General features: G+C 42.5%; 2 protein-coding genes and 1 long non-coding RNA gene across 3 annotated transcripts in view; 2 read left to right on the top strand and 1 right to left on the bottom strand.

The window, feature by feature from the left end:
• Map4k5 (mitogen-activated protein kinase kinase kinase kinase 5) overlaps positions 1-10859 on the top strand; it is a 96652-nt gene extending 85793 nt beyond the window's left edge. The window contains exons 27-31 of the mRNA XM_075947528.1: positions 70-138; positions 1685-1777; positions 5008-5078; positions 7254-7309; positions 9296-10859. Coding sequence (XP_075803643.1) covers positions 70-138; positions 1685-1777; positions 5008-5078; positions 7254-7309; positions 9296-9383 — 377 coding nt within the window. The 3' untranslated portion in view covers positions 9384-10859. The remainder of the gene's footprint in view (positions 1-69; positions 139-1684; positions 1778-5007; positions 5079-7253; positions 7310-9295) is intronic.
• Positions 10860-14145: 3286 nt separating this feature from the next.
• LOC142835142 (uncharacterized) lies at positions 14146-22496 on the bottom strand. Its single transcript, XR_012907752.1, has 3 exons — positions 22264-22496; positions 17172-17211; positions 14146-14680 (listed from the first exon to the last, which is right to left on the bottom strand). It is a non-coding gene; the product is annotated as an uncharacterized LOC142835142 (long non-coding RNA).
• Positions 22359-22960, top strand: part of Cdkl1 (cyclin dependent kinase like 1) — a 43805-nt gene continuing 43203 nt past the window's right edge. Inside the window, exon 1 of the mRNA XM_075948355.1 lies at positions 22359-22960. The gene's annotated coding sequence lies outside the window, so the exon portion shown is untranslated.

The following is a 22960-nucleotide window of genomic DNA, read 5'->3' on the forward strand; positions in this document are numbered from 1 at the left end:
GGTCAGACTGCTGTTTTCTAAGCCCTGGTTACTGAAACATGGTGTTAACTGTAACATTTCCCCTCTCAGGCAGCCAACAGCTGGATTCCATTCATGTGACACAGTTGGAGAGAGATACTGTTCTGGTGTGTTTAGACAGTGAGTATTATTTTAAAGTTTGAGTGCACTACTTCATAAAGCAGCCCCTTTAATGAAATTGTCAGCCATTCCAGCTCTTCCTCTCTAAGTGGCCTGACTGTACTGACAAAGCAGCTAAAGTCACCACAGCCACAGACTCAGTTCTGCCCCGTCGGTGCCGTCCTTCCACTCGGCTCACGTGGGGACATTAGCGCTCTCCCACATCTTAGGAGATTGCTGTAGAAACTCTTCCCTCTCACTGTAGTGAACGAGTAGAAGGTTACAGTAGACTGGGATCACAGATCACTTCCCATGAACTTTTGGAGGCTTGTCAGTTCTAATGTACTCAGGCCTTTGACGCTCCACCTGCTGACCCTGACTGATGCAGGAGAGGTGTTAGTAGCGGAAGTGTGGCCTCGCATAAGCAGGGGAGGTGGGAAACAAGCAGCTTAGCAGCAGTGTTCCTCTGATTTTGCTGATGAAGGCACTCTGGTTCTTAAAACTCATCTTTATGCAGTAGGTACTGCAGGATGAACTGTACACAGTCTTGGGATTATGTTTTATCATGGCTGTATTTATTATAACTAGTATATTTTTAGCTTGCTCTTAGTGGCTGAACTACCTGTGTGTGCAAGCTCATCCAAGCATGCAGGGCTTCACTCGCTGTCCTTTGGTTAGGGACTTGACTCTGAACACTAGTAAAATAAGAGTGTTATAAAGTTGCCTGGAAGGAAATTGCATCAGTTTTTATCCTAATAGATACAAATTTGTCATCAACCGAATAAGCATAACAAGAACTAAGAGGGCCGAGGCTTTCGTGCTGAGCCCCGCACATTTGTGAGTGATCCAGGGAAGATCTCGTGCTTAGAGCTTATCGTGGTGTCACACATTTTAACTCTGCTTCCAGACTAAACCAGTTTCTGTTGTTAAAGAAGTGGTCTTGGGAACTGTCTTCCCAGCTCTGTGACCTGTCAGTTGGTTTTTGCAGACAGCAGTGGAGACAGGCTTGTAATCTCAAATCGTGGGAATGGACAGTTGAGAAGCAAAGGGTGCTTTCCAAGTCTGCTTGAGCTAATGTGAAGAGATCAGGGACAGGACGGAGGACAGGAGCCGAAGAGGCTGTATCTGCATGCTGCCATCCAGAGCTCCCCGCCCTTGGCGGTGCTGCCACTGGCCCAGTGTGCCCTGGCAGACCTGGAGCTCTGTGGCACGCGGGAATTGCTGCAATTACTACTTGGCAGATACTGTGGGATTTGTGAAGGAAAAACATTACAACTCATCACTAAATATTTGAGCATTAAAGTAGCCACTTTTTAAAAATGAAGATATTGATGTTCAGTATGTCTATTTAATTTTAAAATTAGCAAAAATCCCACTCACTAAATAAACATCTCTGTAATTGTGTATCTTTTAAAACATTAATTCCTATTTTTCACTAGGTATATCCCAATCAAAGTAAATCTTTAACTTTATTAAGAATATTATTTGATACCCATACAAAATACATTACATTTATTTTAGAAAACTTTCATTTCTGGTCTTAACTTTTTTTTAAATTTCTTTTAAGAATTTGTAAAAATTGTAAATTTGCAAGGAAAACTAAAGTCAAGTAAGAAGCTGGCCTCTGAGCTGAGTTTCGACTTCCGCATTGAATCTGTAGGTAAGTCCCTTTCTGTTACTGGCTCGGATATCTGGGGACTTTGCTTGTTCTCTCCTGAGAGTTGTGTAGACCAGTGCCTGTCTCGTAGGTTGAGCTGACAGAAACACTGTTATTGTGTGCACTAGTCCATGTGGCGAGTGCCACAGTGTACTTTCTAAATGTTCAACTAATTTCATTTTGATTTTTATTCTGTCAATTTCATACATATAATTAATTCACTCTGATCATGGTCCCTTTTGATATGACTTCTTACATAAATAAAAATACTGGTTGCTACCATAGTGGACGGCACTGGTCTTGCCTGTGCCCTTGTTTCCTGGGTGTTGATTTTTAAATATGCTCATTACCATGGTTGTGCCAAGTGAATTATGCTTTCCCAACTCTTTCCGAGTCAGGAAGGCGCTTGTGTGAAGGGACCATTCTTTAGGTCCCCTGTAATTCTTTGTCACTGTTGTCTAGTTCTGTGTGTTGACGGTTACTGTTTTAGATCTGTTTCTATAAAAAATAGTAACTTTGGGGCTGAAGTGATGCCTCCAAGGCTGACAGCCCTGAAGAGCTTCCAGAGGACCTGGGTTCAATTCTAGGGACCACATAGCAGCTCACACCCATCTATAACTTCAGTTTCAGGGGTTCAGGTTCCCGTTTCTTCTACAGGCCCTGAATACACGTGATGATACACAGGCATGCATGCAGGCAAAGCACCCAGACACATAAAATAAGTAAATCTCAGGGCTGGAGAGATGGCTCTGCACTTAGGAGCACTTGTTACTTCTGCAGAGGACCGAGGTTCGATTCTCTGCACTCATATGATAGTTCACAACCATCCATAACACCAGTGCCTGGGTATCCAACAAATACACATACATGTGGCATACGTACATGAATGCAAGCAAAACATCATATATGTGGAATAAAAATAAATCTTGAAATAAATTATAAATAAACAATAAGTTCCCTGAGGTTATAGAAAGGAATGTGTCATTTTAATTTGTTTCCTTATTAGTATTTTACTTCAGCATGCTCATTAATTTTATGATTATTTTTTAAGCATTATAGGTTTGTGTGCAGTGGTGCACACTTTTAAGCCTCAGCACTTAGGGAAGAAACAGGCAGATCTCTGAGTTTGAGGCTAACGTGGTCTAGTTCCAAGCCAAACTGCAGAGTGAGACCCTGTCTCAAACAACAAATAATTATAATTCCACTTCCATCTTTTTTGCTGGTGTGTCAGCATTTTCCCAAAGGGAAATAGAATCCAAATATTTTAGACGATTGTATGATTCTCCCGTTAAAGAAAAGGACACACACACATCATATAATTACCTGTATATGGCTTTTAAAATTGTTTTTAACTAGTTAGAAACATTCTAGGTTTGTTTAAAAAAAATAGCCAGTTGGTCGTGGCATATGCCTTTAATCCCAGCACTAAGGAGGCAGAGGCAGGTGGCTCTCTATAAGTTCAAGGCCAGACATTGATCTACAAGAGCTAGTTCCAGGACAGCCAGAACTGTTACATAGAAAAACCCTGTCTGGAACACCCTGCTCCCCAAAAGAAGATTCTGACCTGAGTTTCTCATTAAACTAGAATTTGCTAGAGGGTAAGGGGCACAGGACATAGCTCAGTAGTAAAGCTCACGAGGACCCTGGCACTATCCTAGTACAAAAATAAACTGTTGTGCTTTCGTGGGTCAGCTCATAAAGATATACCTTGCTTGTGATGGAAATATAGGCCAGACTGAAGGGACTGTGGAAGCTTGATTCCTCCTTACTCCGGTATGCACTAGGTACGGCGTGTCAGCTCCTAGCACAGAATGTTCTCAAGCAGGAGTCCAGCCCAGTCCCAGGTCCTCTTCATCTGATACCATATGTGTCACAGTATTTGGAAAATTTTAATTGTGATACAAAAGTTCTCTCCTAGATTGCCATCACCTCATTCAAATAAATCTAGAAATGGTTACAAGGATCCTGAAATCATCTCTTTAAATCCTTTTAAATCATATCTCAAAATAAGACAAGTAACTTCAGTTTCACAACTAGTGAAACACATGTGATCTGTCATCATCAAATACTTCTGTTTTTATTAAGTTGAATTATGTCCCAGACATTCTTACAGTAACCATGTCCTTATTACTCTAATAAGAAATCCAAGCCTCTCTGGCATACACTAACCCTGGATATGCTCACTAGTACCAGAAAAAAGAAAAGAAAAAGACAGTAGTAATTTTCTGTCTTTTTTTACCATTATGTTTATTATTAATGTTTGTGTTTTTCTAATTCTATTCATTAGAATAGCCAGTAAAAATACTAAGATATTTATTTAGCAATTGACTGAGATCATAATATTCAATGTGTGATTAGATTCTGGGTTAAGAAGCATGTTTATTTTTTAATTTTATAAAATGAAAAATAAGAACATAAACTTCTTGCTTGATAGCTGCTTGAATAACTTCCTTTAAATCCAAAGCTTAACTGCATGTCTTTATTGTTTTGATAACTTAACATAGAAGATATACCATATGGAAGAGAAATTAGTATGCCAATGCCCAGCTTATCAGAAGTCAGCCCGTGTTGGAAGAATGCCTGTGACGTACGTCTCTGAGCGCTGCTTAACCGGCTCAGTAAATTACTTAAATTTAGACACGACTTATTCACAAAAAATGTTGAGCAGTAATAGTCTAGACAGTGGAATTTTGCCCTGAGCGCTTGAAAAGCCTTATGTTATCATTTATTAAAAAGAGCTAGGGAGGGGTCAGAAAGATGGTTCAGTGTTTAAGAGCACAGACTGCAAACAGGGTTTGATCCCAGCATCCGTGTATACAGAACCACTTGTAGCTCCAGCTCCAGGGAGCTCCTTTGCCACTAGTCTCTTCAGGCACTTGCAGAAACATGCATACACCATACATGTGCACGCATACATGTAATTAAAAGTAATAAAAATAAATCTTTTTTATTTATTTATCTTTATTTTATGTACATTGGTGTTTTTTTGCCTACTGGTATGTCTGTGTGAAGGCATCAGATCCCCTGGAACGGAAGTTATAGACAGCTGTGAGCTGCCATGTGGGCGTTGGGAATTGAACTCAGGACCTCTGGGAGAGCAGCCAGTGAGTGCTCTTAACCACTGAGCCATCTCTCCAGCCTGAAAATAAATCTTTTTCTTAAAAAAGCAGTTGAGGAGAATCTGTAGTGTGGAGCTCTGTGCTTCCTTCTCACTTTCCACTCGTCTTTTTCAGTGTGCCTTCAAGACAGTGTGCTGGCTTTCTGGAAACATGGGATGCAGGGTAAAAGCTTCAAGTCAGATGAGGTGAGTGTTCTCGGGTTACCTCTACGACTCCCACACAGGATTTTTAATGGTGAGATGTCCATTCTAGGCATTTCCTCTCTGAGTCACACTGCCTCATTTAGTGCCTTTAGTGCATGAAGTGGCCAAATGCAAGCCTGCATTCTCCCCTCTCATAGGTTCACTTTTAGATTTTGCTGTTAAATACCCAGTAGCCACAGGGAACTCCAAAATGTCGAAGACGCTGTTGTTATAAATAATGTTATAAATTTTGTATAAGACGTATTATGTTCCAGGCAGTTCACAGATATTAGCACATTTAAAGCTCAGAAAGTAGGCACTCTGCATGCCACGTGACGGGTTAAGTGACACAGCATGGATCTAAGGCTTCAGTGTCACTTTTAGGATGCCTAGCTGCAGGAGATGGGGCTGGCTTCCACCCCAAGGGAGGAATTCCACTCTGATGGGAGCGTTTCCCAGCTCTGTGAGTTTTCTATGCTAAAGGCTCATGAATCTGTGACGCTACCTGAAGCATGGAATCTTCTGTATTAGAGTTTAGTTCATCTCTCCCCGTATTTATATAATATTTAACTATGTAAATAAATAGTTTTGCTTCCAAGAAAAGGTGGTATAAACCGGTGGTCTTTGGATGTGCTGGTTATTTACTGACCCATGTCACTGAATGTCACCGGGTGTGCTTTTTCGAGACAAGCTTTCCCTAGAACGCGTGTGTACTGACAGCATGCCACCACGCCCAGCAGTGCTGACTGTTCTTAAATGCCGTTTTCATTGTGTCGTTCCCATCTTTGCGAACTCGGACCCAGGGCCTCTCACAGTCTGGGACTGCGCTCTCTGCGAACTCTCACGCCCAGCTGTGCTGCTGCCCCTTGTAATGCATTTGTCTCAGTTGAGCTCTGCTCTGCACCTCTGTCTCCCTGCTGGGGCTCTCGTCCTTCGATGGAAGCCTCTGCCATAAAGTAACATTCCACAGTAATTAGAGTACTTCAGTGTAACGTGAGGGGCCTGCTTGTTGGGGTTTCTGTCCTGCCCAGTTCCCACAGCTGGCAAGTCCCAAAGAAAATCACACAGAGGTCTTCATAAGATTGGCCCATTAGCTCAGGCTTCATATTAGCTCTTATAACTTATATTGGCCCATTATTCTAGTATATGTTAGCCATATGGCTCAGTACCTTTTTCAGCAGGGCAGGTCACATCCTGCTTCTTCAGTGTCTGGACAGGACTGCAGAGGAATGGGCTTCCTTCTTCCCAGAATTCTGTTCTCACTGACCCACCTCTGCTTCCTGTCTGGTTGTCCCGCCTATACTTCCTGCCTGGCTACTGACCAATCAGAGTTTATTTAAAACATAATTGACAGAATACAGAATTGTCCCACACCACTTCAGCCTCATACTGTGAAAATTAGCTCCCTAGAGTATATAGCTCCAAACTTGTTCAATCTGTCTTTCCAGATAGACTACAAACTCCTGTTAGTAGACTGTTGTACACTAATCATAGTCACGTAGTTTGAGTCCCTCCAAGGGCCAACCCAAGATAGCAACCAAGTAGAGGTGGTTTACCTAGAAATAGATTCTAGAAAGCAAGTGATGTGGTGAGAAACACAGGAAGAGGGAGTGCATCGAAAGCATGTTCATACAGGTGGGCATCCACTGCACAGCAGGGCTCGGCCAATAGGAGCACCAAGGCTTGGTAGAGTTCACCTTAGAGCGGCTGCTTTAGAGGAGAAAGTGAGTCGTTGACACTAAGGCTGCCCTTCCTGGATAAAGGTCACACCCACTCTCTGGTTCCTTGGGGAGTGCTCGTGCTTAGTGATGCAGCCTTTGCAAACCGCAGGATGGGTCGGTCATCTAACACAGGTGGCAGCCTGGCCCTTGGGAATGAATAGCAGGGTGCCCCCATAGCACCTCACTGTAAAGTAAGACTTCGATGACCTTATGCCTAATGGAACACTCAGAAGCAAATCCCACAGAGTTCCTGAGGGAAGCAGCTGGGAGAGACTAGGTGCTCTGTGAACATGGGGCCGTTTCTACTCATGGGCGGTCAGAAACTAGCTTACCGAGACATGTTTGATTTGGGGAGCTATATTGTTCCTTCTCTTTCATTGCTATGTCTAAGTGACTGCTACAGGACTGTAAGCATTGTCAAGGCTACAATGTTACTGACGGGTATTTTCTGCCATAGGTCACCCAGGAAATTTCAGATGAGACGAGAGTTTTCCGCTTATTGGGATCAGACAGGTAACGATCGGTTGTAGTGATTTAATTATGTGGAAGTAGCATTGTTCACACTCTGTTCACACTGCAGCCTGTGTTGAGTTCCGGTCGAAATTCTTAGAGGGCTCATCAACTTAGATTTTTGTATTGAGAGAGTGAATCATATTTAGTCTGTTGGTTTCACAGGCTTTTCAGGAAAAGGGTTGTGTTTAAGAGAGAGTTATATTCAGCCAAGACAAAACGTGTAATAAGAGTGCTCACACCCCTGAAACCATGACACGATCTCACATCCCTTTAGTTCCCTCGTGTCCTCATGATGTGTTGCTCTCTATCAAGTATTATGTACGCCTCCTGATGTGAGTTTTATGTCATAAAATGCTCAACTCGGGTCTGGAGGGCAGTATTAATTGTAAGGAGTTAATGTCTCTAAAGGTTTTGAAGGGGTTAGGAGGAGAAAAGGAAATTTTAAAAAATGATGTCTACCTTACTGAAAGAAAGGTAAGGCACAGGCACAGCTGCCCAGGAAGTGATGTGCCCAGAAAGTAGAAGGCAGCAGGGCTTCCTGGAAGGCCTGGCCAATGCAGGGTGGGTCGTAATTATTCTGAGAATTCTGCTGGCAGAGGGTGACACCTCACACCCGATGCTTCTCGCTCCTTCCCTTCACTCCTTAACTATCTTTTAAGTTTTTATATTTTCTTTTCTTTTTTTTTAATATTTTAGTGTGGCCATGTGGACACGTGCCCTGTGTGCACTATAACACTCTTGTGGAGGTCAGAGGAAAATTTACAGGAATTGATTCTTTCACTTCCGTCATGTAGTTCCTAAGAAAGAAGCTTAGGTAACCGGGCTCCTCAGCAAGCCCCTGCGCCTACTTCCTTAGTAGTAGTGGGTAACCCTGGCAGATTGGTGACTTTGTGTTCCTCTACATTTCCACAGTGCACAATCTCTTGTTACTGCTGTCAAAAAGTCATGTGTTTAAAATTCACCTGCTACAAAAATATCCAGTATGTGTTACTGTCCCCTCCATTGCCCTCTAGACTCCCTTCTCTGTGTGGTTTTGTTTGTTTTTGTTGTTGTTGTTGTTTTGTTTTTCGAGACAGGGTTTCTGTGTGTAGCCTTGGATCCTGCACTGGGACTCATTCTGTAGACCAGGCTGTTCTCAAACTCACAAACTGAAACTCACAGAGATCCGCCTGCCTCTGCCTCCTGAGTGCTGGAATTAAAGGCGTGCGCCGCCACCACCCGGTCCTTATTTTATTCTTAAACCCTCTCCTCACAATTCAAATGCTATGGGATGGGATGGCTCTTGGTGTTGTTGTTGGTGTTGTTGTTTTCTTTCTTTGCCTGCCTGTACTCCAGGGAAAAGGGATAGGTGGTTGTCACTCCATTCTTTTTTCTTCTTCTTATTTTATTTTGTTTTGTGATTTTTTTTTTTTGGTTTGGTTTAGAGTTTTTGTTGTTGTTGGTTTTGTTTTATTTTTGTGAGACAAAGTTTTTCTGTAGCTTTGGAGCCTGTCCTGGAACTAGCTCTTGTAGATCAGGCTGGCCTCAAACTCACAGAGATCCGCCTGCCTCTGCCTCCCGAGTGCTGGGATTAAAGGTGTGCGCCACCTGTGCCTGACTTCCATTCTTTGTTTTAAACAGTTTGTTTTCAGAGACCCTCCCTGAGCAGTTCAGATGGCCTCTTGGGGTCCTCTTTATTCTCTAGCCCTTCTTTCTGTTGGTATAATTGCCTAAGGCATTGTCACGCCTGTTGTGAGCTTGTCTGAGTGAGCACATTGGAGTTCAGTTGAAATAAGGTGAGACTATATCTGACTGTTTAATAGTTTGTGTCTAAAACAATCGTTACTCAGTTGTGTTTGAAGCTATAAAATATGGTGAGGACTTTTGGCTGTATTTCTGTGAACTTTATGTAATTTTATGGCAAGCAAGCTGGTGAGATACTGGTTTGACACTGTGAACACCGAAACCTGTTTTCAGCACTTAGACTTCTTCTTGATTTTGTTTCAGGGTGGTTGTTTTGGAAAGCAGACCAACAGAAAACCCCACAGCACACAGCAATCTCTACATCTTGGCTGGGCATGAAAATAGTTACTAAGCAACTGAGAGGATTCCAAGTGACAAGAAGATGAGTGTGCTCCACTGAAGCAAGCGCGTGCTAAGGGAACTCAATACAGACTGCAGTGTGACTTGCCTTCTGTACATTAGGATAGGATTCAGTATTTTCTGTAGCTGGAAACAGCTAGTCAATCTCTTGCCACTGTGTGGTGGTTATATCAAGTTTGCTTAATAAAAGCTATGAGACAAATAGTCCTCTAGTTCCAGGAAACACAGTCCTTTTAAAAACACAATGTTTGTAACAAGGTGCCATGGTTTTTAAATAACTCCTGTGATTGTTTTTTCAGAGAGAGGTTAGTGAGCATTCTGCCCTTTTATACCAGGTCTTACTCCTTCTTAGTGAACATAATTTGATAAGAAGTTGTCGAACAAGCCTTTTACTTTGACATTGGCCGTTCTGTATGTTTTTGTAAGATAGAATATTTAATCCTTATTTATTAATCTCTTGCTGGAGTGGTGTAATGTTTCTAACTTTTAGCAAAGGAAGGTTGCAGAGCAGCTGAATTTTTTTATAATGTGTGAAAGTCCTGTTCACCTTTACATAGCCGTTCGTTCTTCAGGAGTCACAGGCAGTGTGTGGTGTTCAGCACATGTGGTTTCGTCTAACGAAGTGTTTCATGACACAGTCTCATGCAGGGCTGCCTTAGAGGAAGTGTGTGATTTCCACTGCCGATGGTTGTAAGGGCTCATGCAGAAGTGCCGACGGTGGACTAAAAGCCTTGGCAGGATGTGTAATGTCTGGTGTGACTACCGTATTTTTGACAAGCAGTATAATATACCTGTGATTTTTTTACATTAGGGATAATGCACAAGAAATTAATCTTCATATATATCCTGATCCCTAATGTTTGGGAGAAAAGTATTTAACTGCCCATATTATGTATTTTACTTACATTATGCCAATGGGGAAACTGCAGAGTAACTGCACGTGTAATCTTGGGTTTTCACATACATAGGTGTTCATTGTGAGTAGGGTTAAGAAAAAAAAACTTTAAGTGAAATTGCAATTTCTGATGGGATAGTATAGATAAATGATGTTGGTTTTATATTTTTTAAAAAGCCATTATACTAAAATTAAAGGATAGGGCCATTTTTTAGTTTGTTTTTCTTTTGCAACTCTTAGTATCCAGAATTGATGTGTTCTTTTGGTACCAGCTATCTTAATGCATTTATAAGAACAGTTAGCATTGAGGTGATGAACAGGGGGTAGTAGTAGCAAGCTGTAGAAATAGTCTGACCAGATACTTGACAGGAAAACAATGTACCTATCTCATCGTTAGCAGTTTTATAAAGTACATGTTATCATCTCCATTTTTCCAATGAGGAAATAAGAGTTTAACCAAGTTAAGCAACTTAACCACTTCATCCTGGTTAGTTCTTGAGCCAGACGAAGAGTCTCCCGACTCTGCTCTTCTCACTATGCAATGTACAAGTAATAAAATGTTACACAAGCAAACTGTAAAGGATTTGTTCTTTGACAACGCACCTAGTGGGTCAGGGCCAGCAGGATGCTCACTGGGTAGGGGCACTTGCCACGTAAACCTGATTCCTACCTAATTTTCATCCCCACCGCCCAGCTATGTGAAGCTGACTCTACAGTGTTGTCATCTGACCTCCACATCCATGCACACCCACACACCATAACATTTAAATAGAATATGTAATATGTAAATGGGTCCTCTGAGAAATGCTGCGTGCAACAGATGGCAGGAGGACAACCTTCAGGGTCAGGAAAAACCAAAGACAGCATCCTTTTTTCTCACTGGTCCCCTACAGCCATCCTAAGAGGATGTGGGAGGCAACTAACTGCAGGAGGAGAGACACAAGAGGAGATGTAAGAACCTACTGCTAATGAGCTGTGCAACTCGAGAACACTACAGTAAAAATGGAAGCTGTCCTGTGCCGAGCAGGCAGTTGTCTGTCCTGTGCTGTGAAGAAATGAGCAGCCAGTAGGGCAGTAGAAACATCGGAAGGTGGTGTCATAACCAATACAAGCAGACCCTTCAGGAAGAACTTTTGGAAAGAAAAAGTTCAAGTTGAAGATTTAGAATATAAAATTAGGAATTTTCTCAAAAAATAAATAGACAAATAAATGTAAATATGGAAGAAATAACGGTTAAGAAAATTAAAGTGAAGCTGAAATGATGTAATTATATTTTAATTTGAAAAAAAAGGTTTTTAATGAGAAGCTCAGAAAATGAATGGCTCAGAAGACCCAACATCCTATTTCAGAGTTTTTTTACAAAAAGTAAAGAACGAAACATCAATTGCATAGTTCACCAGACATGATGGTATATAATCCAGCACTCAGGAAGCCAAGGGAGATCATGAGTGCTCTGGCCAGCCCTGTCTGTATGTAGTGAGATTCTGTCCCAGAAAAAAACAATGATGCTTCAAGAAATGTTCTCAGTATTGAAGAGCATTAGATTCTAGGTCAAAGAGTGTAAGTGGTGAAGTTAAACACCATGGTATGTACATGAGATCCAGACAGAGAATGAATGTAATGAATATTAGGGAGACTGAATATAACCAAAACACACGAAGCCTGAAACTAATAAAAGAGAAATAAAAGTACCAAATATTAATTTCAAGGGCATTGTCATGAAAGAAAAAAAAGGGGGTTGGTAACATAGGAAGGAATACAAACTGAGATGTCTTCAAATGTCAGCAGAAGTAGTGCCTTCAGATTTCTAGTAGAACTGGCCACACCCAGCTACAGTCACCTGCTCTTTTGCTTTGGTACCAAAAGCATAGGTTGGAGAAACAGCAGCCTCTTCAACAGATGCCACTAAGAAATCAGGACATACACCTGCAGAATAAAACTAGACTCTTATCTTGCCCTATAAAAATGTTCAAAATGGACCAACACCTGAATCTTTGAAACTGCTAAGGAAAACGGAATATGCTTTAATACAGGCAGAAGAGAAGGCGTTATGAAAATGATTCTAGGAGCACAAGAAATAATGGAATTGGAAAGTGGACTTAAATTAAGCTTCTGCACACCCAGAGGAAGCAATGAAGAAAGCATACAGTGAAAGAAAACCTTTGCCAGCTATACCTCTAGTGGATTAGTATCTAGACATGTGCATAACGCGAATGCCAAGAAAATGCATCCTGTCAGTAAGGGGACAAATTGGACGGGACTTAACAGGAAATGAATACAAATACATGAACACAGTCTATCAGAGAAAGGCAAATCAAAACTACCTTGAGGGCTGGAGGGATGGCTCAGTCGTTAAGAATGCTTGTTGCTCTTGCAGAGAACCTGGGTTTAATTCCCAGCACCCACATGGGGCCTCACAAGCATCAGTAACCCCAGTTCCATGGGATCCAATAGGCACTCAGGTGGTACATGTACGTGCATGCAGGCAAAACATACACAAATCTTGGGGAGAGAGAACTACCTTGAGATTCCATGCCTTCTGTGATCGATGTGACTGTCATGAAAACCAGTGCTGGAGAGAACCTATAGAGGTCTGCAGGAAAAACCCTTGTGTCCTGCTCATGGGAATAGAGTGCAACTCTCCAGAAGTCAGTGTGGAGCTTCCTCAGAATACTGAAGTTGTCCAGCTGTATCGCCTCTGGGTATACACAGAAAAGAATCAGCTTACCACAGAGTTGATGTGAATATCCATGAATATCCATGTTCATTGTGTCACTATTGACAAGAACCAAGGTACAGCTTCAGCCCCTGTCTGTCATATGAACAGGTAAGTGTAGTATGCATACAATAAAGATCTATTTGGTCACAAGACTGAAATGTCATTTTTCTGAAAGTATGTGGAACTGGAAATCACCATAGTTAGCAAAACTACATGAGAAATGAGACCCTTATGTAAAAAGCCCAACAGTACCTGGCATTGTGCACCTTTCTCTAGTAGAACATCATCATTCCTTCCTGATGCCAGCAGCCAGATTGTTCACACAGAAGGGTGTGACCTCATCCTAACCAAGTTCCACGGGCTAAGGCCTCTTTAGAGAGTGCGGATAACTGAGGGAATGGCACCTTACCCGTTAGGAGTTAATACAAAGCATGTTATCTCTTGACTGGAGAAGACAGCATCTGCAAGGACCATCCTACGGGATACATACACAGAGCAGGAGGAGGGATAGGTTCTGCACTGATGCTGTCAACAGATAGCCTAAGAAGCCTCAACCACCACTGAGGGACACTTTCACGGCAAATGCTCACCACGGGTGGCAGAGGCACCTCGCTAAATCAACCCCAAATGCCCAGCAACTGCAGCAAGTGTAATGCGTAGCAAACTCTGGAAAGCGACACAATTTGGGATTCATGATGTTTGTCCTAGCTATGTTTCTCAGATCTGTCTGGATTATCTACTTCTCTGTGATTGTCTTAACGATGACTTAAAGACAGTAGAGTAAATGGTAAATAGACTCACATCCGTCAGAATATGCCACAGTTGCCACGTTAGGTGTTCCTACCAAGCACTGATGGTCAAACCTTTTAGAGCACAATTATTTCCCAGTCCATAGGCTCTGAAAACTCAAAATGGATAGATACGGTCCCTGAAGCCTAGGATCCCATGAGCTGTGTACTCCTCGCTGAAGCTGCTAGAACCTATGTGTCACATTCTTTCTCAAGAACACTTAGCTGCCTGGGAGCTAAATTCCTGGCATGTGGTGTCGGGAAATGCATGTTTAGGAGATTATATGCTACAGTAGAATAACCACTGTGACTGTCAGGAAGTAACTTGTTCATAGATATAACTTGGAAAAAAATTTATTTGGGTTTAGAAGCCACTGTAAAATGTAAAGTGCAAATGCCCACCAGTGTTCTGTAATGACGGAGTCAAATGGATACATTTTCTACATGGGTTGAGCTAAACATCACTCAGTCTAGACAAAAAAGCAGAAATTGCTAGATATTTTACCAGGAGGGTACTAATACAGAGAATTGTTACACAATGAAAGAGCTGGCGAAAAGGACACGAAGCTAATACAGGTAGCAGCTGCCTGATAGCAGTTACAACTGTGGGGTAACAGCAACTGCAGAAAAGCACAGTGGCCACTGGGAGAGCAACAGGTAACGATTGCGGGGGACACACAGGGAGCAGCTGCAGGAAAACACGGGGCAGCAGTGGGAAAACAGGAAGTGGCTGGAAGCCGTATCCATCCATCAAGCTGGCGATGCAGAATGGTGAAGATGGAGATTGCCTCGGCCTCGGGCCTCTGAGAGCCCCACATTGGCGCTGACACCCCAGCTGATGGCAGCTTCTGCAGTCTGGAGTGAGGGTCCATGGAGAAGGAGCAGACCTGGAGGGGGGAAATACGGCTGGCTATGGGAGAGTAGAAAGAAACCCTGGCTGGAGGCAGCTTCCACAATTAAGGAGTTTCTCTCCTTCCCATTCATTCTCTTCCTACTGGACCCCATAGGAATGGATTCTAGACAGTTCTAGTCCCCAATAGAACAACACAACTAATTGGACTAACATGGACCACAAAGCGTTAATGACAATACCTCCTGAGGCAACATTTGACTTCTCTGATTGCCTTGTGGAAACCACTTTATAAATAGGATTCCCAAAGAGGGGCTAGCAGGCCACCTAGAACAGTGTGAAGGGAACGATGTCATCTGGCAAGTAATAACTGTCACCTGACCTTGAGGGTTTACTTCCTAAGACCTGTAACATTGGAATGTTAAAGGGGCCAAATGCAGACACAATTGCTTTCCAAACTTTCCCATCAACAATATCTTTTGTGAAGATACAAGTGAGCTTCATGGCAATGTCTAACGCCAATCTTCTCAGCTTTCTGCTTCTTTGTATTGTCTTCTTGAATCAGAGATATTCTACTACCACTAATACTCTTTATCTTTCTCCCCCTCTGCCAGTTTTTAGAGACAGGGTTTCTCTTTGTAACAGTTCTGGCTGTCCTGAAACTCATTCTGTCTACTAAGTTGTTCTTGAACTCACAGAGATCCATCTGCCTCTATCTCCCACGTGCTGAGATTAAAGGCAAGCACCACCACCGCCTGGCTTAATACTCTTAATATATATCTTTAAATTAATAAAATATCAATCCGTTATGGAGAGTATCAACAGAGTTACTCAGCCTATATTTATGTATGTGTGTGGTGTGTGCATATGTACATGAGCATGGGGATTGGCATCTGGTGTCTTTCTCATTCACGACCTTATTTTTTGAGACAGGTTCTTTCACTAGTCAAGGAGCTCTTAATTTTAGCTTGCCTGGCTGGCCAGTACTGGAATCTCAGGGGAATCTGCCTGTCTCCCTGCCTCACTCCAACTGGGGTTGCAGATAACACTCTGGGGTCCAGCTTTTGCACTGTGTGCTCTCCCTGGGGAAGACTATTTCTCGTCCTCTGAGCATTCCTTGACTGCCTGTAGTTCTTTGTCCAGGACTGAGGCCTTATGAGCCTTTCCCCTTTGATTTTAGCATGTTTACTGATGTTTCAGGTCCTGTTTAGGCAGCCAAGTTGGTAAGACTCAATTTATGTAGTTTCTTTGACATTTCTAGGAGACACAGTCTCATAGCAAGCTTCCTGTTCCCCTGGCTCTGCAATCTTTCTGAGCCCCACCACTGCTGTGGGACAACGGTCTTGCACTTTGTAAAGATTTGTAACTTGTATTTTAATAAAATGCTGATTGACCAGTAGCTAGGCAGAGAGTAGAGGTGGAGCAACCAAGCAGGAAGTAAAAGCGTGACGATGAGAACAGGAGAATTCTGGGAAGAGGAAAACTCAGTCTGCAGTCATCACCCAGATACAGAGGAAGCAAGATGAGAACACCTCACTGATAAAGGTAGCAAGCCATGTGGCTAACATAGACAAGAATTATGGGTTAAGATGTAAGAATTAGTTAATAAGAAGGCTGAGCTAATAGGTCAACCAGTTTATAATTAATGTAGACCTCTGTGTGTTTCTTTGGGACTGAACGGCTGCAGGACCGGGTGGGACTGAAATCTCAGTCAACACATCCCTTTTCCAAAAAGATCCCTGAGCCTTAGCTGCAAAAACTGTGTTGTAGATGTGTCTGGTAGGACTGGATTCCACAACTCTTCATTTTGATTGGTTGTGGTTTTGCTTAATGGTCTTTGGCCATTGCAAAGAGAAGTTTCCTTGATGAAAGATGAGAATACGCATCTATAAGGATATAAGGATAGATATTCAGGATGCAGTTAAGTTTATGCTGCTTTATCAAAGTGGCAGTTGTAGGTTCTTCTCCAAGATCTATGATTTCACTAGACCTGGATAGTTGTGTAGGTTTCCAGTACCAGGCATAATTTCCCTCTTATTTAGCAGTCATTTTGAGCAGTCTGATTTAAGTCCAATTAGAGAGTTCTTGGGTGCTGCCAAGGTATGTGTGCCACTACTGGGCCCTTGGTGTTATTGTACCATTCTGGGCATTGATGTGGTTCATAGGAATCATAACTGGATAGGACTGTTGGTTGCCTCCCTCCTTTGGTAGCTTGCATGGCCCCTTCTAGTACATGAAACTTAGACCTGAGGGAGGTGACTTTCAAGTCAGATTCAGCTCAGTTACTCTGGGCACTGTGTTCAAAGTGCACGATGTCCTCAACAATAGGCACTTACCTTCCACCTCTGGGGGCAGCCAAAGGTGATAGCAATAGCCTGTAATGTTTGGTAATCTCTCGTACAATCCTGAGCAACAACACAAAAGTAGGCTTCTCTTTCCTAGTGTTGGGCTTTTGTTAGATGAGCCTTGCCAGCTCAATTGGGAAAGTTTCACTTAAACTATCTATGTATATTTATACATTGACTTACATGTATTATTGCCAGATCCAGCACAGCCCCTGGAATGGACCTGAGTGGGAAAGTAAGGGAATAAAGAAAAGACAGACAGACACATGAACTGAGTTTCAGTGCTCTGGGCTCCTGGATGAAGAAGCTGCTGCCCCCCAGAAGCTCAGTGTGTATTATGTAGTGTTACATAGCTAGCGAGACAGGGTTACTGCATACAATTGGACAAGGAGGCAGGGTTGTTACATATATATAAACAAGGAGGCGGGGTTTATGGTACTCAGCCTGATCAAGGAGACAGGTTTAGCCAATGTCAGTGGGAGTCATCTTTATAAGGAAGCGGTCTTCAAGCCATAAACACCGGGATGGAGGAGGGGGGGTTAGAAAGCTATGGTGAACATTTTGCACATGTCCACATCCACACATGGACCAGAAGGGAAGGCTTGGTCATTTGACTCCAAGTCTTATCCTAGTGGGAAGAAGCTTTTGCCATTTTCACATCGGTCTGAGGCTATGGTCCTTGACATGACTGGCTCATGTCAACAACACACATTCCCTCAGGACTTCACTCACTCAGGGCTTCCTCTGCTCCCCACACAGTGTAGGTATTTTTAGTTAGGTAGTAGGTAGTTAGTAGTCTGATTTTAAGACTTTTTCAGACACCACTTGCTGCTCTCACAGAGAACCCAGGTTCAATTCCCAGCCCCCACTATGTGACTCACAAACATTCATAACTCCAGTCCCAGGGGATTAAATGCCTTTATCTGCTCTCCATGGGCACCAGGCACACACATGGTGTACATACTTATATGCCGGCAAAACACACACATAAAAATAAATATTTTTTAAGCAATGAAAAGGTCTGCCGGTGGTCACGTCAGGGGAGCAGCAGGTGGTCACTGAAGTCCAGGAGGTCAGCCAGCCCTGAGACAAAGCTCTGAATCTCACATAGGCAAGGCCCCAAGGGCTTTGGCTTCAGAACGTCTGTTGCTGCTGCTGTCCTCTGGCGTGGTGTGAATGGGCGTGGGGAGACCCCCACTGCCTGTAATGTAGTGTGATGATCTCCTAGAAATAGCCCATGCTACCAGGCATTTTTCCTGTGGATTATTATGAAGATCATTTCCTCTTAAGCTGTACTGTTTAAAGTGTCGCCCCCACCCGTGAAAACCCAGGCGCTGCAGAGGACAGAAAATAAGAACAAGAAAATGTCACACAGCTAGTTTCTCCTGTGGAACTGTATAGACGGTGGCTTAGGTTAGTGATTAAGAAAACCAACTGAGTCCCAGAAGCTAAGTTAGCTCAAGTTCTTTTAATCTTCATGTTGAGAGATGTGTTCACAGACTTCGGTGTGCATCAATACTGAAACAAAGTTTTAAAAATGACTTAAGGTTAGATTAAACTATTCTGGTTAATAGTTTGGGGTGAAAACCCTAAGGAAAAAAATCTAAAGTTTAAAAAGACACATAGTTGAGTGAGGGACTCATTGAGGTCAAGGAACAAGAACAGAGCAGCCCAATTATTATCAGCTGACACACCTTTCTGCTAGGATTGGTCGGTGATCAGAGACATGATGAATTCTTGTGTCCATTTCTGTCCTCAGCTCCCTGATATAAAGAACAGTTGACAAATGGGTGTGCTCCCAGAGGATTTAAAGTAGACTGACTAATTGTATTTCATATATAAAAGTTTAGATTTGTGATTCTTTTAAGATTCCTCAAAAGATCACCTTTTGAGGTAATTAATAAAGTGATTGACCCTTTCTTTGAAATCAGAAAATTCAGTCTGCCAGTAAAAGAACTGATTGAGAAAAATACCTCGATTGCTTACACTTTTTTAACCTATAACAAATTGCTTGGATATGGATGTATATGGTTTCTTGGGACAATTTTTTTCATCTATAGTACATAGGATGTTCAATTATATAAGGGAAATGGGAAACATTTTTTTAACCTCTATTCATTATAATCATTCACTTGAAAAACAGAATGTAACCACATTTTAATTTTTATATTGCCTGAAAGATTTAGTTTGGGATATATAAACTGTAAAGGAAAAAATAAAGACATGAGATAACAAAGGAAGGAGGGTTGTGCTATATCACACATGATAAGAATACGGAGGCCAGGTGAAAACTCCTAATATCCACCCCTATGCACCGGTACTGTCAGCAAAAGGAAGGAAGATTCTGGAGTCAAACTGGCAGCATTCTAACATTGACTCCACAGCCTGCGAGCTGTGTCTCCTGACTCAGCCATCCTCTCTGACTCTTATTTCTCCTCTGAATCCTCGGGGCAATGTTGTCTATCACATGCTTACACAAGGCTGATGTAAAGCGCATGTGCAAAAATATGCTTAGCACAGCACCTGTCCTGAAGTCCGTGTTCATCAGCTGTTGTACATGGTTGATGCTGTTGTCCAGGCAACAGTAATCGCCATGCCTGGGCTCAGACACAGGGAAGAAGGTAGCAGTTCTGCTGTGCTTCCAAACCCCATGCTCTTCCTGTTACTGTGTGATGTTTATTATTCCCTTAAATGACCAAAATTCCCCATTCTCTGTATGCTGTCCGGTGCAGCCCTGCAAAGAAGGGACCACTGCAAAGGGCAAACTACAGGGTTTCACTGTCTTCGCAGTTAATGGAGAAACCCCGTGTGCCAGGCCATCTCTCAGCTTCCTGAGAGCACCATCCCAGTTACTACACTTTGCTATCAAAGCCAGTTCTTCACGTGCCGGCTGAAAGAACCTTTGCTTGGCAGTCTATCCCCAGCATCCTCTCCTGTGGCGACAGGAACCGCTTGTCTCCCTTTCAAAGTTGTTCTGGAATATTTTGCTCCAGGTTCTCTCCAAACAACTCACAGCTGGAAGTCACGCTGGCTTTCTGGTTCACTGCCTGCTTAGGCCCAAGCAGCTGGCCTACTGGGCCATGCTCTAACTACCACTGGGCCTGGCCCTGTTCCACAATCCGTGGGCACTGAACCTTGTGGAGTCCGTAAAGTTAATTTTCCAAACAAACTTTATTTAACCTGATATGAACCTTGGGTGAGGTAGCTCTGGAAAAAAATTCACATCGACATCCTCACTTCATTTCAAAGTATTTTCTTTTCTTTTATTTTCTTTTTTTTTTTTGGTTTTTCGAGACAGGGTTTCTCTGTGGCTTTGGAGCCTGTCCTGGAACTAGCTCTTGTAGACCAAGCTGGTCTCGAACTCACAGAGATCCGACTACCTCTGCCTCCCGAGTTCAAAGTATTTTCTTAATTGTCAAAAATAAATGTTTACCAACCCAAGCCATATTATGGGTCATAAAACCAAATATAACATATTTCAAATGATTTAAATTATACATAGCCAGTTCTCTGAAAACAATGGAATTAAACTGGAAATCGATTACAGAAAGGTATTTGGAAAATTCTTAAATCATTGGAAATTAAACAACATACACAAAAACAATCCTTGGGCCAAATATGAACTCACAAAGAAAATTGGAAAATATTTTTAACAAAAACAAAATAAAAATACAACATGTTAAGATTTCCGTGATGCCTTCATAATGGTCTGGGAGTGGCATTAAAGTCATATTTAAATGAAAGAAATACCTAAAAATTATGATCTAAGCTTCCATCTTTAAAAAAGCTAAACGCAAAGCAAAACATAGCAGAAAAATTAAAGATATAAAATCAATTATTAAAATACAGAAAACAATAAGAAAATCTCAACAAAGTGGAGGGAAAGCTAATTTTTATTGTTGTTTTTCTTTGTTTTGTTTTGTTTTTTTTGAGGCAGGGTTTCTCTGTGTCACAATTCTAGCTGTCCTGGAACTAGCCTGTAGACCAGGCTGGCCTTGAACTCATAGAGATCTGCCTGCCTCTGCCTTCTGAGTGCTGGGATTAAAGGCATGCACCATCACTGCCTGGCAAGGGAAACTAGTTCTTTTAAAAGACCAAGAAAATCATTAAACTAAACTGATCAGAGATTTGCCAGTATCAAGATTGAAACAAAGCTTGGCATGATGGCACAAGCCCGTAAAATCTTAGCACTCTGAGACTGAAGCAGGAGGGTCACAAATTTCAAGGTTAGTCCGGGTGCCTCAGTGAGACCCGGAATCCAACAAACAACAAAAAACTTGAAAGAGAACTTTACTACAGATCTCCAGACAACAGTGCAATGTGATAAACGCTGAACAACCAAACCTGATAAACTCTTCATATAGGTGATGTAGACAAATTCTTTGAACAAAAGAAACAAGCAAAACTCTCTCAAGAAGAAATAGGATGTCTTTAATAGTCCTCTAATTTCTTAAATAGAATTCATAGTTAACAACTATTTCAACAAGGAAAACTCCAGGCCTATATGGAATTACTGCTAAATTTTATCACACATTTAAGGAACTCGTGGTATTGATCAAAAGTAATTATCTCTTGAATATATGAGAACAGAAAACATTTTCCAAATCATTTGCAAATCAACTTCACTAGCTAAAGAAAACTACAGGCCAATGTATCTCAAAACAAGAATGTCTACCAATGGGCCGGAGAGCAGGCTCAGCAGTTAAAAGCACTTGCTGCTCTTGCAGAGGGCAAATAAGAGTCAGATTCATATTTAAACCATGAAAAATCATGAACCACCTATTTCAGTGACTAAAGTCAGAGACGTGGATTCCGACACTGGAAACATTGCTGGTGGGAAGGCAAAATGGAACCGCCAGAGATGAAAACATTGTGGTGGTTACTTACAAGAAATAAACTTGATGTGCACCCCAGCAGTCCTCTCCTAAGTGTTTCCCCCAAGCAAAATAATATACGTTCATGCCGGGCGGTGGTGGCACACTCCTTTAATCCCAGCACTTGGGAGGCAGTGGCAGGTGGATCTCTGTGACTTCGAGATACAAGAGCTAGTTCCAGGACAGGCTCCAAAACCACAGAGAAACCCTGTCTTGAAAAACCAAAATAATAATAATAATAATAATAATAATAATAATAATAATAATAATATACGTTCATAGAAAGGGCTATGCATGGCATCTATAGTGACTTCATTCATAATCACCCCAAACTGGAAACAGTTTCAACCAGGCGTGAATAAACAAATACCGGCACATTCATACACCAGAACGCTACCCACCAATAAAAAGGAAGACACTGATGATGAGTGCCAGATCTGTGTGGGTCTCCGATGCATTCTGTGTGCAGTGTATGCTCCCATTTGTATGGCATTCTGGGAAAGGCAAAGCTATCGAGAAGACAAAATTCAAGAACAAGAATTGGCATTTGTACATGATTTCTGGGAGGGTCCCAGGCCACCGTTAGTCCCTCCCCAGACCTCATTATACCGTACTCCCTTTGCCAGGCGACCGCCACGCCCTGCATGCCCAGTCCCAGCTTCTTCCTGAGCTCAGTGTAGATTTGCATCGTTCCTTGGCCAGGGCTGGCCAGGGTTTCGCAGACATTTTCTCTGCTGAAGTCCTGTCTCCAGTACACACGCACCTCAGCGCCTAGCATAAGGGATGAAAGGGCTGACAGAGTATTGAGGCTGTCTGGCCGGTGGCGCGCTACCTTCTTTCAAGAATTCTTAGATCCATCCGCTGCCACTGTCGCTGTGCTCCAGCAGGTTCGATAAGGAGGTGACTGGGGAAATCAAGGCAGGCTCTGCTCTGCACCACGCCAAGGCCCCACTGCAAGGGAGGGAAGGCCAACCTGACTCCCTCGATAGCCTCTCTCTTTCGTTTTCTGAAGCCGCAGCACCGGGCAGGACCGACGCAGCAGGACCCCTCCAGGGGTTCCCAGGCGAGGAGGGGACACCAAGGAGTGACTGATATAAG

This window comes from Microtus pennsylvanicus, chromosome 14 (assembly GCF_037038515.1).
Source record: "Microtus pennsylvanicus isolate mMicPen1 chromosome 14, mMicPen1.hap1, whole genome shotgun sequence".
NCBI classification, from domain to species: domain Eukaryota; kingdom Metazoa; phylum Chordata; class Mammalia; order Rodentia; family Cricetidae; genus Microtus; species Microtus pennsylvanicus.